Raw genomic sequence first — 13,709 nt, forward strand, 5'->3', positions numbered from 1 at the left:
GCAATCTACTTCCATAGTGATACTGCCTTGGAAACCCAAGGAGGGGTCGCTATGAGTCGGGTCTGACTCAATGGCACAAAACAACAACAAGCCTCTGATTTCTTACTGGTCAAAAAGAGCCTATATTACAGGCAGTGCACAGGGATGAGGTCCAGTCCTAATTGTGTCTTTAAGAATTTGTAGGTAAGTTAGAACAGGTATATATGGTTCTCACTCAGCCTTACTTTAGTGCAAGAAAAGGCTTAAAGCCTTTCCAAGGATTTAAAAGCTGAACATGCAGCAAGTGAAGGTGATGTGGATGAGGAATTTGCTTCCAGAAGGGGTTGGTTCAGTCGTTTCAAAGTGAGGGCAAATTTACATAACATTAAAGTGGGGCTTCAAAGATGGTGGAGGCCCAATGAAAGACGTTGGCAGACCACGACACCACTATGAACGTGTGTGGCTCCACACAGTCCTGCCAACAGTGCAATCACATGCATCAGGCTTCTCAAAGGGCTCACTGTGCATCTTCTGTGTCTCCCATTCCAGGCCTTCGACCTGTAATTTTTCCCATTCCAGTTACTGTGATAAATCACCCATATTGTAAAAATCTGGTCTTTCTGTTTCACTTTGTTGGCTAGAACAGAACCAGGCTGAAGCCCTGCATTAAAGGCAAGTAGGAGTTGTCCCTAAGTGAGATGTTTATAACCCAGGGACTATAGGTGTAGTACACACCCTCACAGAGACTACTGTTAAGGTTAAATGAAATAACACATAAAAAGTAATTAGTATGGTATTTGGTATACAGAAAGCCTAAATAAATGCTAGCATTGTTATTACCAAGGAATTAAACGTACAAAATAGTGGTTATGTCCTTCAATAAAGAAAAACATTTTTTTAACTGTCAAAAAGGTTAATTAATTTTAATGTCCAATTGAATTCAGTAATGATTTTAAATTCACATGTATTTAGCAAAATACCTTCTACATGCCCTTGAAAGTACCTATACAGGAAAGATACTGTTTTTACTCAGCTTACAAAAATGATTGGTAAACTTCTTACTTGGAATAAGAGCTGTGAACTAATAAAGTTTCTATGTGCAGTATTCTAGGCTGCCTCTGAGCGCTCCTGCACTGCTGCTGTTACTGTTACAGGGGTCGGTGTATTTTAGGGCCTCTTGGCCCACATATTCATCAACTCGTCTAGCTATGATTTCCAACCAGGCCAAAGGAAAAGTGACATATTTGAAAACTAGGGGAACAAAAATATCCTGTGGTCTTAGCACCAACATCTTTGCCCTTGGAAAATTAGGGAGAGTTAATATAACTGAACGCAGTAATATTGTGGTTCTGAAGTTATAGCAAGTAAATCATTTTTCTGGGGGGGTCTGGACTACTTTGGCAAAGATTTGCTATTTCCTGTACCTCCAAGCTCAACTCTTCAGTATATGGTTGAATAACATCATATTTATAATTTGGCCTGAACTTCAAGGTTACTGTCTCAGAGAGGTACTTCTTGAGACCCAAGATATTATCAGCCTTTCCCCTCTGACCCTCAATTAGTGTCTCTCAGTATACTACTGTTTTTTCCTTCATGGCTTTTACCATGATTTACAATCTTACTATATACTGCTTAACCTATTTTCACCTCAATACTGTAAATGCCATGCAGATCTATTTTATTCACAACTTTATTTCCTACTGCCTATCACAGTGCTTTATACATAGTTGGTATTCAATAAATATTTGTTAAGTGAATGAAGGCATGTTAGGGTAAATTTAGAACAGGGAGGACTGCAGTAGATAATAAAGAATTGTATTATATTGCAGTGCTAGCTCAGAGCTCATAATATCTATGCCAGTACCCCTAAAATACATGAAACCTTTCCCACACAAAGTACACAAACACAATCCACTGATGATGATTAATACTTAAGAAAACTCTGATTTGTCTTACCAGCCCTGCATGGGAATAATTAAATCCTGCTTCTCGGGATACAGACCAATTGGCATGCTCTTCAATCACTGACATATCTGGAAACTTCACCACACTGCTGAACCAGTCAAACTCCAATTCTAGGCAAGGAGTTTCCTAAGGGATGGAAGAAAAGTTATCATATATATTATGCTTGACCATCATGAATATATTCTAATTCATGATTAAAAGATAAAGTTTTGAAATACAAACTAACTTTATTTGGATTTGACCCAGTAACACCAATAGGGTTCAGTAAATCTTCTAATCCATGAGGTACTGGCCAAAGATTCAAAGCTATTTTTCCAGATACTAGAGTATCTGTGTAATCAAACAGGTTTATATTTCCCCAGGCCAATGGGCAGTGTTCCTAAAAAACAAAGAAAAACAGTCACTATTTGGGATTAAATTATAAAAAGCATTTCAAATATGTTACTTCTCTAGAAAGAAGAACTCTCTAGAAACAATAATTTTCTCTATAATAAATGGCATATCATAACTACAAAAAGCCATATTAATTTCTCAAAGTTTAAACCTGTTCTTTCCTTTTTCCCATTTGAAATTATATGCATTCTCTTAACTATAAATAGGAAATATGAGCCCAATTGAAGATGACAAATATTTGTATGTAGTCACTTAACAGATATTTGTGTGTAGTCACGTTGTATGTTTTAAAAATTGTACCAAAGTGTACTCAGAGTCTCTCATCATAAATAAACTCCTGAGATTCTCTTCGGTATTCTTCTATAATATATTTATTTATTTAAAAAAAAAAAAAAATCTGTATAACTTTTTTTAAAAGAAAGAAAAATAAATTCCATTTCCTGAGAAAAACCCAATCTGCAATATAATTAGGAGTTTTCACAGGTAAATATCATCATGCCTTCTGAAATATACTTTACCTCTTTAGCACCCTTTCGGCCTTTAACAGAACAAATGGAAAGGCAAAGTCGAGCAGCACGAGGAAGATCAGGAATGTATATCTCATAATTCAGCCATTCATTCCACCTATGTAAAATTTTAAAGAAAAAAAGAATTTACCAAAAAAAAAAACCCTTTATATATATATATCCCCCTGTATATAAACAATTCCTGCAAATTATGAAGAAAAAGACAAACTAAGGAAAAAATAAGTAAGAGACTGACTGGAATAGGCACTCCACAAGATCATATTCAAATGGACATTAAGTCTGTAAAAGTAGTCAGTATTATCCAGAAAAGGCAAATGGACATCTCATAGAAGCATCACTACATATAAGAATGGCTACACCTATAAAGACTGATGCTACTACCAAAGGCTGGTAAGGATGTATAGCAACAAGAAATTGCATATACTGTTAGTGGGGGTGTAATTTGTTACAATTAATTTAGAAAGAATAATTTACTAAAACTACCAGCTCTTACCATAGGTATAAAACCACAGAAATGTATGTATTGGTATACAGAATGTTCACAGAAGAATTAAGTATAATATCTACAAACTGCAAAAAACCCACATGTCTAATGATAGAATAAATACTAGAATACTACACAGTAATGAAAATGAACTACAATTGTTCACAACCTGGATGAAATCTTATCAACATAATACTGAATGAAGGAAGCTAGACACAAAAGAATACCTACTGCTTGAGTCTATTTACATAAAATCAAAACCAGGCAAAACTAAAACTAATCAATAGTGTTAGAAGTCAAGGCAGTGGTTATTTCTGGGGAGAAGAGAAAGTTAGTGGATTGAGAGTAGCATGAGGAGGGACTTTTGGAGGGTTGGTAAACATTCTATTTCTCAATCAGCATCATGGTTATATAGGTCCTCACTTCGTGATAATTCACTGAACTATAAAATTATGATTTGCATACATTTGTACATTTGTGCTATACTTCAATCAAAAATTTAAAAAAAGCTTATAGGAAAGGCAAATAATAAAGGGAAACTACACAAGACAAATGAAATTTACTATGATTGTAACTATATTTAATTACTTTTATGTATGATGTTGTTTTATTCAGAAGAACCCATTAAGCCAGCTGGTAAATAAAATGAAAGAATACTTCACAAGGGGTAATATAACTTGACATTCATAGTAAGAAAAGAATAAAAAGTTACTGCAAAAGTGACATGATAAAACACTCAAATTTTTATGATATATTCCCTATAATTTACGGAATACCACATGTGAAATTATGTCTATATTTGGTGGATATATTTGTAAAGATAAAAATGCAGTAAATAGTTTTTAGGCTTTTTTTTTAAGGCATCATAGCAATGGTTAAGATCATGGACTCAGAAGTCACACTGCCTGGAGTAGAATCCTGTTTCTACTATTTCACTGAATGTATGACCCCCTCATTTTTACCTCATTTGTGAAATGGAACTAGTAACAATACCTACCTTCATAAGGTTGTTGTGAAGATTAAATGAGATAACATCACTAAAGCAGTCAGAATAATAACTGGCCCATGGTAAAAGCTCAAATGCTACCTATTATTAACTTCGAAAACTTTTCAAATGCCTTCTTCACAATTCTCTTCTATTTTTTGATTATTAACAGACCAAGACTAAATTAATAATAAAATGTTACGATAATACTATTTTTAACTAGCAAAACTAAGGTATAAAATTTTATTGGTATAACAAGTTCTACTTATTGTAGTATCTTTGCTCTATTATGGACAGAGAGAAAAAATACGGTCCATTTTTAAAAGAAGGGTGAGATTTTAAATAGAGGAACTGCTCAAATCTTCTAAAGGTAAAAACAAAACAAAACAAAATGAAAAAAAAAACCCCAATAAATGCTATTAAAGAAATGCTAAGAAGGAGAAATGCTGTGGGATTTTAAAGTCTACTATAATTAGGAAATTAAAGATACAGCTATTTAAATATGCCTAGTACCTCTGATTACTTCTCAATCTTTGGAATTGCTCATAATTCACGGAAAATATTCTATACTTTCTAAGTAAGCTATATCTTAGTAATCTAGTTGTTCAGTACTATGTTTAACAAAGTATGTTTCTTTCTTCTTCTAAAATCCATTCATCTCACACACACACAGATACAAAACTCCCTGCCATCAAGTCAAATCCAACTCATAGAGACCCCCATTGGGTTTCTGAGACTGTGAATCTTTACGGAAGTGGATCACCTCATCTTCCTTCTGTGGAGCAACTGGTGGGTTTGAATCGCTGACCTTCTGGTTAGCAGTCAAATGTCTTATCCACTATGCTACCAGAGCTCCTGACTCTGACACACATATAGTAACAAAAAAAATTAAGGTCTTTAGTTTTAGACAATGGTTATATATAGCCTAATTAATTCTGATTTAGGAAGATAACCAGTAACATTTCCAAAGAAATCGTAAGGTATCTGATTTATCTAGCTTATGGGAAAACACACATTTGGAACAAACACTTAACCTCATTATTAGTTTTTTCTATCTACTTCTATATAAAAGCTTCATATTAATGTATCATTTTTTGTTTTTTGTAAACACAGAATACTTAAAAAATGTATTTAAACTCTCATGCTACCATGAGAGTTCATCTTTTAGACTAAGCATATTCTTGAAAAAAAGGTAAGTCCTTTCTAAATAAATATTTTAATTAACTAAAATCCCAACATTTCTATCTTGTATTATTAAGTAAGTTTACTTTCAGTGTAAAACTAGTTTACTTTTGGTATTTCAAACACCTAGGGTAAAGCTACCTAATAGTGTTTGGGGACTTCGCTCAGGGCTTGTTGAACTCCTGGGATTATTAGTAGGTTTATAAGCAGCCCCTAAATTTGCAAAAATTTTGACTACTTTTTCCTCAAGTATTGTTTTTCCATTCTCTCTCACAATCACCTTCCTCCTCCCAGACCTGTGACAGACATACAATATGAGCAGGAAATAAAGAGTGGCCACCTCTAACAACCTAACTCTAACACCTAAACTTTTGATTGATTTTTCTAGCAATCAGTCTAAATTCATTATGAGATTTATTTCTGGAGGATTCACTAGTTAGCTCTACTGCTATTTTATGAAGTTTATCTTTAATCTTCGATACCAATTTGAGTATCCTTAAAATATTATTGCTGTTATATGCATAAGGTTGAGTCTTACTCCCAAATGACTCTATACAGAAAGGCAAAGAAATGGCAGGATGGAAGCTGTTGGTTTATACTACCTTTTATTTCTTCATTATATCTAGGTAGTAATAAGTCAAAATATTTCCAATAACTTTTTCTGTCACAAATAACTGATTTGTTTCCAAAAACCCTTTATTTGAATGTCATGAACATCTACTCTTGGATGGGCTGTGAAAGAAACTGCCTCAAAGGAGCTCAGCTTTAGAGTTGTTTGCCACTCCCTTCTTCATGGAAATAGAATGAAGATAAGAGAAAAATAAAATGCTAGGTTTATGGATCTAATGTAGTGAACAATCAGCACAAAATTGCAACTATATTCTGTTCTATCCTTCATACAATGGGAACAGTCATAGAATCTTTCTGACACAATTTTAGAGAGCATAAAGTGATCCTGTGACTGATATTCATCTGAAAGTCCTTATATTTTATGTTTGGTCATTTATTTCACTTAAATAAAACTAATGATTTAAAATATACTACTTTTATTATTATATTGCTAAATACTAATGTGACTTTTAGAAATGTTAACCCATGAATTTCCTTACCTGGGATTAGAACAAGGTACTCTTTGAGTGTTTACATTGTCACATAAGGGTTCTCCTCCATGGTAGATACCTGTTCGAACATAGATCTAAAAAAAAAAAAACAACAACACCATATTATATAAATACAAAGGAGCCCTGGTGGTGCAGAAGTTAAGTGCTCAGCTGCTAACTGAAAAGTCAGTGCTTTGAACCCTCCAACGGCTCTGTGGGTTGTGGCAGTCTGTTCTGTCAAGATTATCCCCTTGGAAACCCTATGGGGCAGTTCTTCTGTTTTATAGGGTCATGATGAATCAGAATCGACCCAATGGTAATGGGTTATATAAATAAACACATACACACAAACACACACACATACATAAATATGCATACATATGCTACATAAAATATCAAATAATGTAACTTGTAAATGAAGGAACCAATTAAAAATATTTGTTGGGATATATCTTTTTGGTTCTCCTTTTCTTCACACATACTATAAGTTAATAATGATTTCGATTTTTCACCAAAATTTGTTGCTGCCTTCATTCATTAAGAACAATGGGGACATCGACTGCTAAAAGTTAATATAGGCCTAGGTACCTCATCTAAAACCCTTTAGGCCAGACTTGTTTAAATTCAGAATTCTTCATATTTTAGAAAGATAAATTGGTGCACATGCTAAATATTACTTAATACTCTTAGAAGTATTTCTGTAATAAATACATCAATATTTCTGTAATAAAACTTTACATGAATATTCACAGTAAGTAGGATAAATAAAGACTATATAAAAAGCCTCACTTCAGGTTGGATCAGATTTTGCTGCCAAATGAATTCTGTAAAACATCTGGGTTTAAGAGCTTAGAATTATGAACAAAGAATTGTGAGCTGTGTAAAAGATGAAGTGTATGGCAACTCAAATGGAATTAAATATATATTACATTTTTATTTTCTAAGATTTGGGTGTTTTTCTACCCATCTGAAAACAGTATACTACAGGTCAATAGGTTATTATATAGTTCAGTCAGAAAGGTTTATATATAATTTTTGATGCAGTATAAGCAGCATCAGCATTTGACCTTACCTTGTCAATGTCTCGAATATTTACATTTACATACGTAGCACAAAGAATTTTTATTCTGAGTGCACTATTGATAACCCAAAGGGACTTTGTAGATGTTTCTCCATTCATATATGGTGTAGCTGTGGAAATGCGTCTGGAATAAGATGGCATTGTGAAACAGTCCATTGGCAGTTGGGAGTAGAGACTTTCTTTAGCCATCAGCATCAGATTGGGCATCCTTCCAAGCATTATACAGCTTCTTATATACTGTAAGAAGTTAAGAGGGGAGAGGAGAAATCATTTCTGTGGTGGTGAAGTTTGTGTACCAACTTGGCTGGGCCTGGTTGAGTGGCTGGGCAGCTGGTGGTAGTTATTCCCCATGATGAGACTGGCAAATCAACTCCATGGTGGAATCTACTGTGAGCAGCTCATTAGCTGCCTTTGGGATGTGGTCTGCTTCCTGTATATAAGGAGAAGCCTTGGGGAATGGTCTCTAGCTTACGGGATGCTTGAACCCTGCAATGTAGCCATGTCATTGTTCAGCAGCCTGCCATGCTCTGCCGACTTTGGGACTATCAATAGACTTGAATTAATGGCCTGCTGTGTGGTTTGGTAACCTCAGGACCGTGCCATTTTATTTGTTGACCTTGGGCTTGTTAGCCTCAGCAGCCAGTAGTTGCCTGAGTGAAGAGATGACTCTAGCTTCAGTGGGCTGGGAGCAGAAGGCAGAGCTGAATCCCAAGGTTGAGGGGCTTCCCCACAGTCCCTAGAGCCCGGCACTTTGAACTCAGACTTAAAGACTCCAAATTGTAAGAATAAGCTTCTGTTTGATAAGGCCATCCCATCTGTGGTATATTTCCTGTCAGAGTGGCACTAGGTAACCAGAACAATTTCCTATAAGGTTTTTCATTTAAAAGCAACATGTAAGAGTATTATGAGAGAACATACACACTAAGGTGACAAAACAAACATTGTAGACCACATTTCATAACAGTTACTATATTTATAACATTTAAAGTACTAACATTTGAGAAGCAGGTTATTGCATAGGATCAAACAAGTACTTATGAATCTAAAGTATATAAAGAAAAAAAATTAGGTTCAGTTTATGGCACTATCCATCATTGACAGGAAACAAACAAAACAAAAAACTGGAATTAAAAACAAGGAGCACAGAATATATCCTATAAAAACACTGTATTTGCTAAAGGAAAAGCAATATTATTTAGTAAGCATCTGTCATTCAATTTATTAGGTCATATTGATGTCTACTCCAAAGATTTCAGCTTTTCTGTCCAAATATTTCCTGATTTGTTAATAAAACAAAATAAACGCAACAGAAGCCATAAAGAGGAGATAGATAAAATCATGGACATATTAAGATGAACTTGTCTGTATTTTGTAATAGTAGTTAGGAGAGATACTGTTGATGTGAATGCTATTGTAACTGTAATTGATATTACACACTGTAATTGCCCATTTTCTTATCCATAACTCCCTGCTAGAGTACTAGCAAGCTGAAAGCCAGGATTCTAAATCAGTACCTGGCACAATGCTTGATATATATATAATTGATTCTTATAAGTTTAATAAATAAATATAAACAGTAGGAAAGTACTTATAGTATATCTTAATAATAGTTTATAGGTTTCTGAGATGTCTATTTTAATTCCACTCCACTGTCATTGCCTGTGAGGAGAGAAATCATGAAATAAGCCCATGTTTTGGGGATAGTATAACTGCCAAGGAGTTCCAATGGCAAAGTGGTTTAAGTGCTTAGCTGCTAACTGAAAGGTCAGCGGTTCAAACCCACCAGCCTCCCCATGGAAGAAAGATGTAGCAGGGTGCTCCTGTATAGATTATAGTCTTGGAAACCCTATGGGGCAGTTCCACTCTGTTAACAGCTAGTTTTGGTTTGGTTACTGCCAACATTTTCAAACTCCAAATAATCAACATAAAAATAACTTTAAAAAAACTATTTACTAAACTTAGACTTCATAAAATATTATCTAAAATATAGATACTATCTCCAATGTGATAGCTTTTTAAATTTAAAATTAATATTCTTGAAACTCGTTACTCACCTTATATTGACTCAGAGGATATTTTTCTAGGAAATATTCATCACATCCACACACTTTTAAAATATATTTGCCCTGATATTCTAAAACACAGAGTTTTAGTTGCTCAGATGACAGCAACATACTTCGAGTTTTTTTCCTGATTGCTTCAGCAATCACTTGTTCTGGCACACAGTCATGGCTGATCTTCAGAGTATATTTCTGCTTATCATTATTTGGAGAAACTATTACCCAAATCACCACGATTATTTGTCCTAAGACAGAAAAACATAATTAGATGCAATCATATATATTTCATATTTTAAGAAATAAATTTTCAAGGTACAATACTGTACCCATAGTCAGAAATGATTTATAATCAACATAATTAAGGGTAAACATCAGGTAGGAACAGGAAATTCTCAAATCACTCATTTTATAGTAAACACCCAAAGCTGTAAGTCACAAGAACCTAAAACAAAGCTAATTTCCATTCTAAACTGCATGGCACACTTCTGTGAACAGTGGCTTGCTATAGTATCAAAGACTCAGTAGTGCCTATAGTGGAAGAGTTTCTGATAACTATGGGAAGTAAAGAAACAATCAATAGAGACTTAAGAAAAGATGCTGAATTCAAATGATTGGAGGAGGGAGGAGGAAGAAGAGGAAACCAATTTTCTAATTTTCTCTCTTTAAGATCATGTCAGAGGTCAAACAAAAAGATGTTGGAAAGAGCAAAACTGTGCTTGAGTGGTCTGGTGTTCACCATAGAATTCTTCCAACTTTTTTGTATGTTGGAAAATGTTCATAAAAAATGTTGGAGAAAGATGAAAAAAAGCATTACACTTGGAAAAAGTATGCTACAATAAAAAAGTATTTCAAATGAACATATTATGTTATATTACATTAAACTAGTTTGAATAATATAGGTGAAACAGTAAAAAGATAATTTATTCTACTAATGTTGTTGTTAGGTGCTGCTGAGTCAGCTCTGACTCATAGCAACCCTATGTACAACAGAATGAAACACTGCCCGGTCTTGTGCCATCCTTACAATCATTGCTATACTTGAGCCTAGTAGAATTTTATATTTAATAGTGTGTGAGTGTTGTCTTGAAGAACACTGATATTAATCTGATACAAAAATATTTTCATTTCCAAAACAATTTATGTATTTTTATGTTCATTTAATTCTAGAAACTGATTGCTATAAATAAACCTCAAAAGACAATCTAAATATTATCAGATTATTATGATCAGATGTAATTATGCATTTAACATTAAGAAAGGTATATTTTTTCTTCGTATATATAATGCATAGTAACAAGAATCTGTAAAGTATTCCCAAAATTTCATAAAATGTTTCTATTTATTTTTTGTTATTTATAAAAAGATAATCAGTTCTAAATCTGTTGGTATCATAAAAAACTCAAAGTTCTTCAGTTTTATTCTAAGATAACAATTTACTAAGTGATCAGTATCATGTACATAATTCATTTAGTCAATAGATACTTATTGTATATAAGCTGTGTACTTTGTGCTCAAGTATATCTTGTCAGCATAAACAGTCCCTGCCTTCAAGAAGTTTATAGTTTCTGAGAAAAAAATCACATGTACATGACTAATTGGTAGAATTATTTCATTGCAGTTATCAATGACAGTAGACCAACCACTTCTTACCTTTATCTAATTTATTATATATGTGCTTTGGCAATTCTGGTGAAGATTCTACATTTGGAGGATAGACATACATTGCTCTACTATGAGGTGAATTAAGATCCCTAAGATCCACAGCTTCTTTACAAACATTCAGAATATTTCTTCGGAAATCCTGTACTTCTGGATCTTTAACCATGTCAAATTCACACACGGGCATGCCGATAGCAAAACCTTGAAAAAAAAATCATAAAACCAATATTCTATTTAACATACAATATGAACATGTTTCTTACAAATAGAGAACTTAGTAGATTTGAGAGACCTTAATAGAATAAATAAGTTTCTCTATGTTAAAAATTTTTTTTGAGGAATATATAGTAACAGTTGATAAGTATCCAAGTATGTTTAACATAGAACATATTTTGAAACTGTCAAAAACAGCAAACATCTATATCAATTATTTTTTAAGGACAATAAAGCTGTAATATAATAAATCTAAGTCATTTTCGCAAATGATACTTCTTAAAGAAAATCTTAAGAGAATAATGTGAAGGTATTAAAAGTAGTTTCTTAGTTTAGTAGTCAAAAACAGTTTATATTTATAATGCATTTTTTTTATGCTTACAATCAGTACTGGTTCAGACAAAAATATTTTGGTAACGAGACTAACGGTTAAGCTCCATACGTATTGACATTTTAGATTAGGACGACAATGCCACTGATGCAAAAACTGTATCATACCAATTTCTCGATTGAGGATCTTTTCTTCACGGTTGCCTACTGGTTCAATTACTTTTAAAAAGGGTTGAAAAAGCCGAAGGTCACAAAGTCGTCTTGTTTCATCAAAAAATTCTTCCCTTTCTGCTTCTTGGGTAACACTTACGAAAATGTAAGAAGATTCGTCCTGAAGAAGTTGATGGAGAGGGTATTTTCTTGCTTCTTTAAATAGTTCATGCTTTATAGTTATTAATGTAGCCTCACGGAGGCATTCTAAAGTCACTATCATTCCATTTGGTAGTAAACATTCTACTAAGATTCTTGGGGGCATCAAGTGGATGCCCCACAGTTCTCCTGATGATGGTCTTGGAGGCATTGTTCTGATTGTTTAAAAGTTTTACATATAAAACTTTAAGGAATTAGATGTGTGGCTGTCCCAAAGCAGAAACCTAAACCAAAAAAGGAAAAGATTTCTTAAATAAGAAACAACTGTAAGAGAATACATTTATGGCATTGCTCAAAATAAATAAATAAATAAATCATATTCTGTAGTTTGAATTAAGATAAGCAGTCATAAAACAAAAACAAAAACCACTGTCATGGACTCATTTCCAACTCATAGCAATGTCCACTGTGTTTCCAAGACTATAAATCTTTAGGGATATACATCGATTTCCTCATCTTCCTCCTGTGGAGCAGCTGGTAGGTTTAAACCACTGACTTCTGGTTAACAGCCAAATGTCTTACCCACTACGCCACCAGAGCTCAAATAGTCATAATTGTATGAGTAAGTAAACATAATTCATCTTAAATATCTTAACTGAGACTATAGCCCTAAATTAAGAAGTGATTTTGAAGCATATTAGAAAAACTATTTGTTTTAATTAAAATTAGTCAAGACATTTGATAATAATAATAATAATTAAAAAACCATTATATTCTAATAGACTTTGTAAGTCAGGTCTCTTAAAGACAGATCTGAGGCTATGTGGAAGTATAAAAAGTTATAATTCAAACCAACTTTCCAATGATCTTTATCATTCTCTTCTATTTTGTGAAGCAACAGAATTTAGGCTCTCAGGGATCTTTGAGATTATGAGAGCCATTGCTCTCATTTTAAAGATGAATAAAGTCTGTTGTTGTTGTTGTTATATGCCCTCGAGTCAGACCCGACTCATAGTGACCCCTCCTTGGGTTTCCGAGGCAGTGTCACTTCGGAAGTAGATTGCCCCATCTTCCTTCCGAGGAGTTGCTGGTGGGTTTGAACCGCCAGCCTTCTGGTTAGCAGTCAGGTGCCTTAGCCACTATGCTACCAAGTCTAGAGAAATCAAATCCTTTTCCTCCCCCCTCCCCTGCTTCCCAGGCCTCTTCCTACTCTGTGCTAATAAGAAATTGTATGGCTTTGTCTTTTTCTTTTTTAAAATCAAACTTTCTAATTTCCTTTATTTTTGTTCATATTGATTTTTGTCTAGGTGACATATGAGACCATTATGTCTTAAAGTATGATTAAGATATATTGTTGTTGTTGTTATGTGCCGTCGAGTCAGCCCTGACTCATAGCGACCCCTCCTTGGGTTTCCGAGGCAGTATCACTACGGAAGTAGGAT

General features: G+C 33.9%; 1 protein-coding gene across 1 annotated transcript in view; it reads right to left on the minus strand.

Moving 5' to 3' along the window:
• PIK3CA (phosphatidylinositol-4,5-bisphosphate 3-kinase catalytic subunit alpha) overlaps window positions 1-12,478 on the minus strand; it is a 35,113-nt gene extending 22,635 nt beyond the window's left edge. The window contains exons 1-8 of the mRNA XM_007948281.2: window positions 12,127-12,478; window positions 11,407-11,616; window positions 9,751-10,001; window positions 7,688-7,933; window positions 6,625-6,710; window positions 2,856-2,961; window positions 2,171-2,323; window positions 1,936-2,070 (exon numbers count right to left, since the gene is read on the minus strand). Of these exons, the coding sequence (XP_007946472.1) occupies window positions 1,936-2,070; window positions 2,171-2,323; window positions 2,856-2,961; window positions 6,625-6,710; window positions 7,688-7,933; window positions 9,751-10,001; window positions 11,407-11,616; window positions 12,127-12,478 (1,539 nt within the window). The remainder of the gene's footprint in view (window positions 1-1,935; window positions 2,071-2,170; window positions 2,324-2,855; window positions 2,962-6,624; window positions 6,711-7,687; window positions 7,934-9,750; window positions 10,002-11,406; window positions 11,617-12,126) is intronic.
• Window positions 12,479-13,709: the final 1,231 nt, after the last annotated feature.

The sequence above is a fragment of the Orycteropus afer genome, unplaced genomic scaffold, assembly GCF_000298275.1.
Source record: "Orycteropus afer afer isolate SDZICR_OR568_19922 unplaced genomic scaffold, OryAfe1.0 scaffold00210, whole genome shotgun sequence".
Taxonomy (NCBI): Eukaryota; Metazoa; Chordata; class Mammalia; order Tubulidentata; family Orycteropodidae; genus Orycteropus; species Orycteropus afer.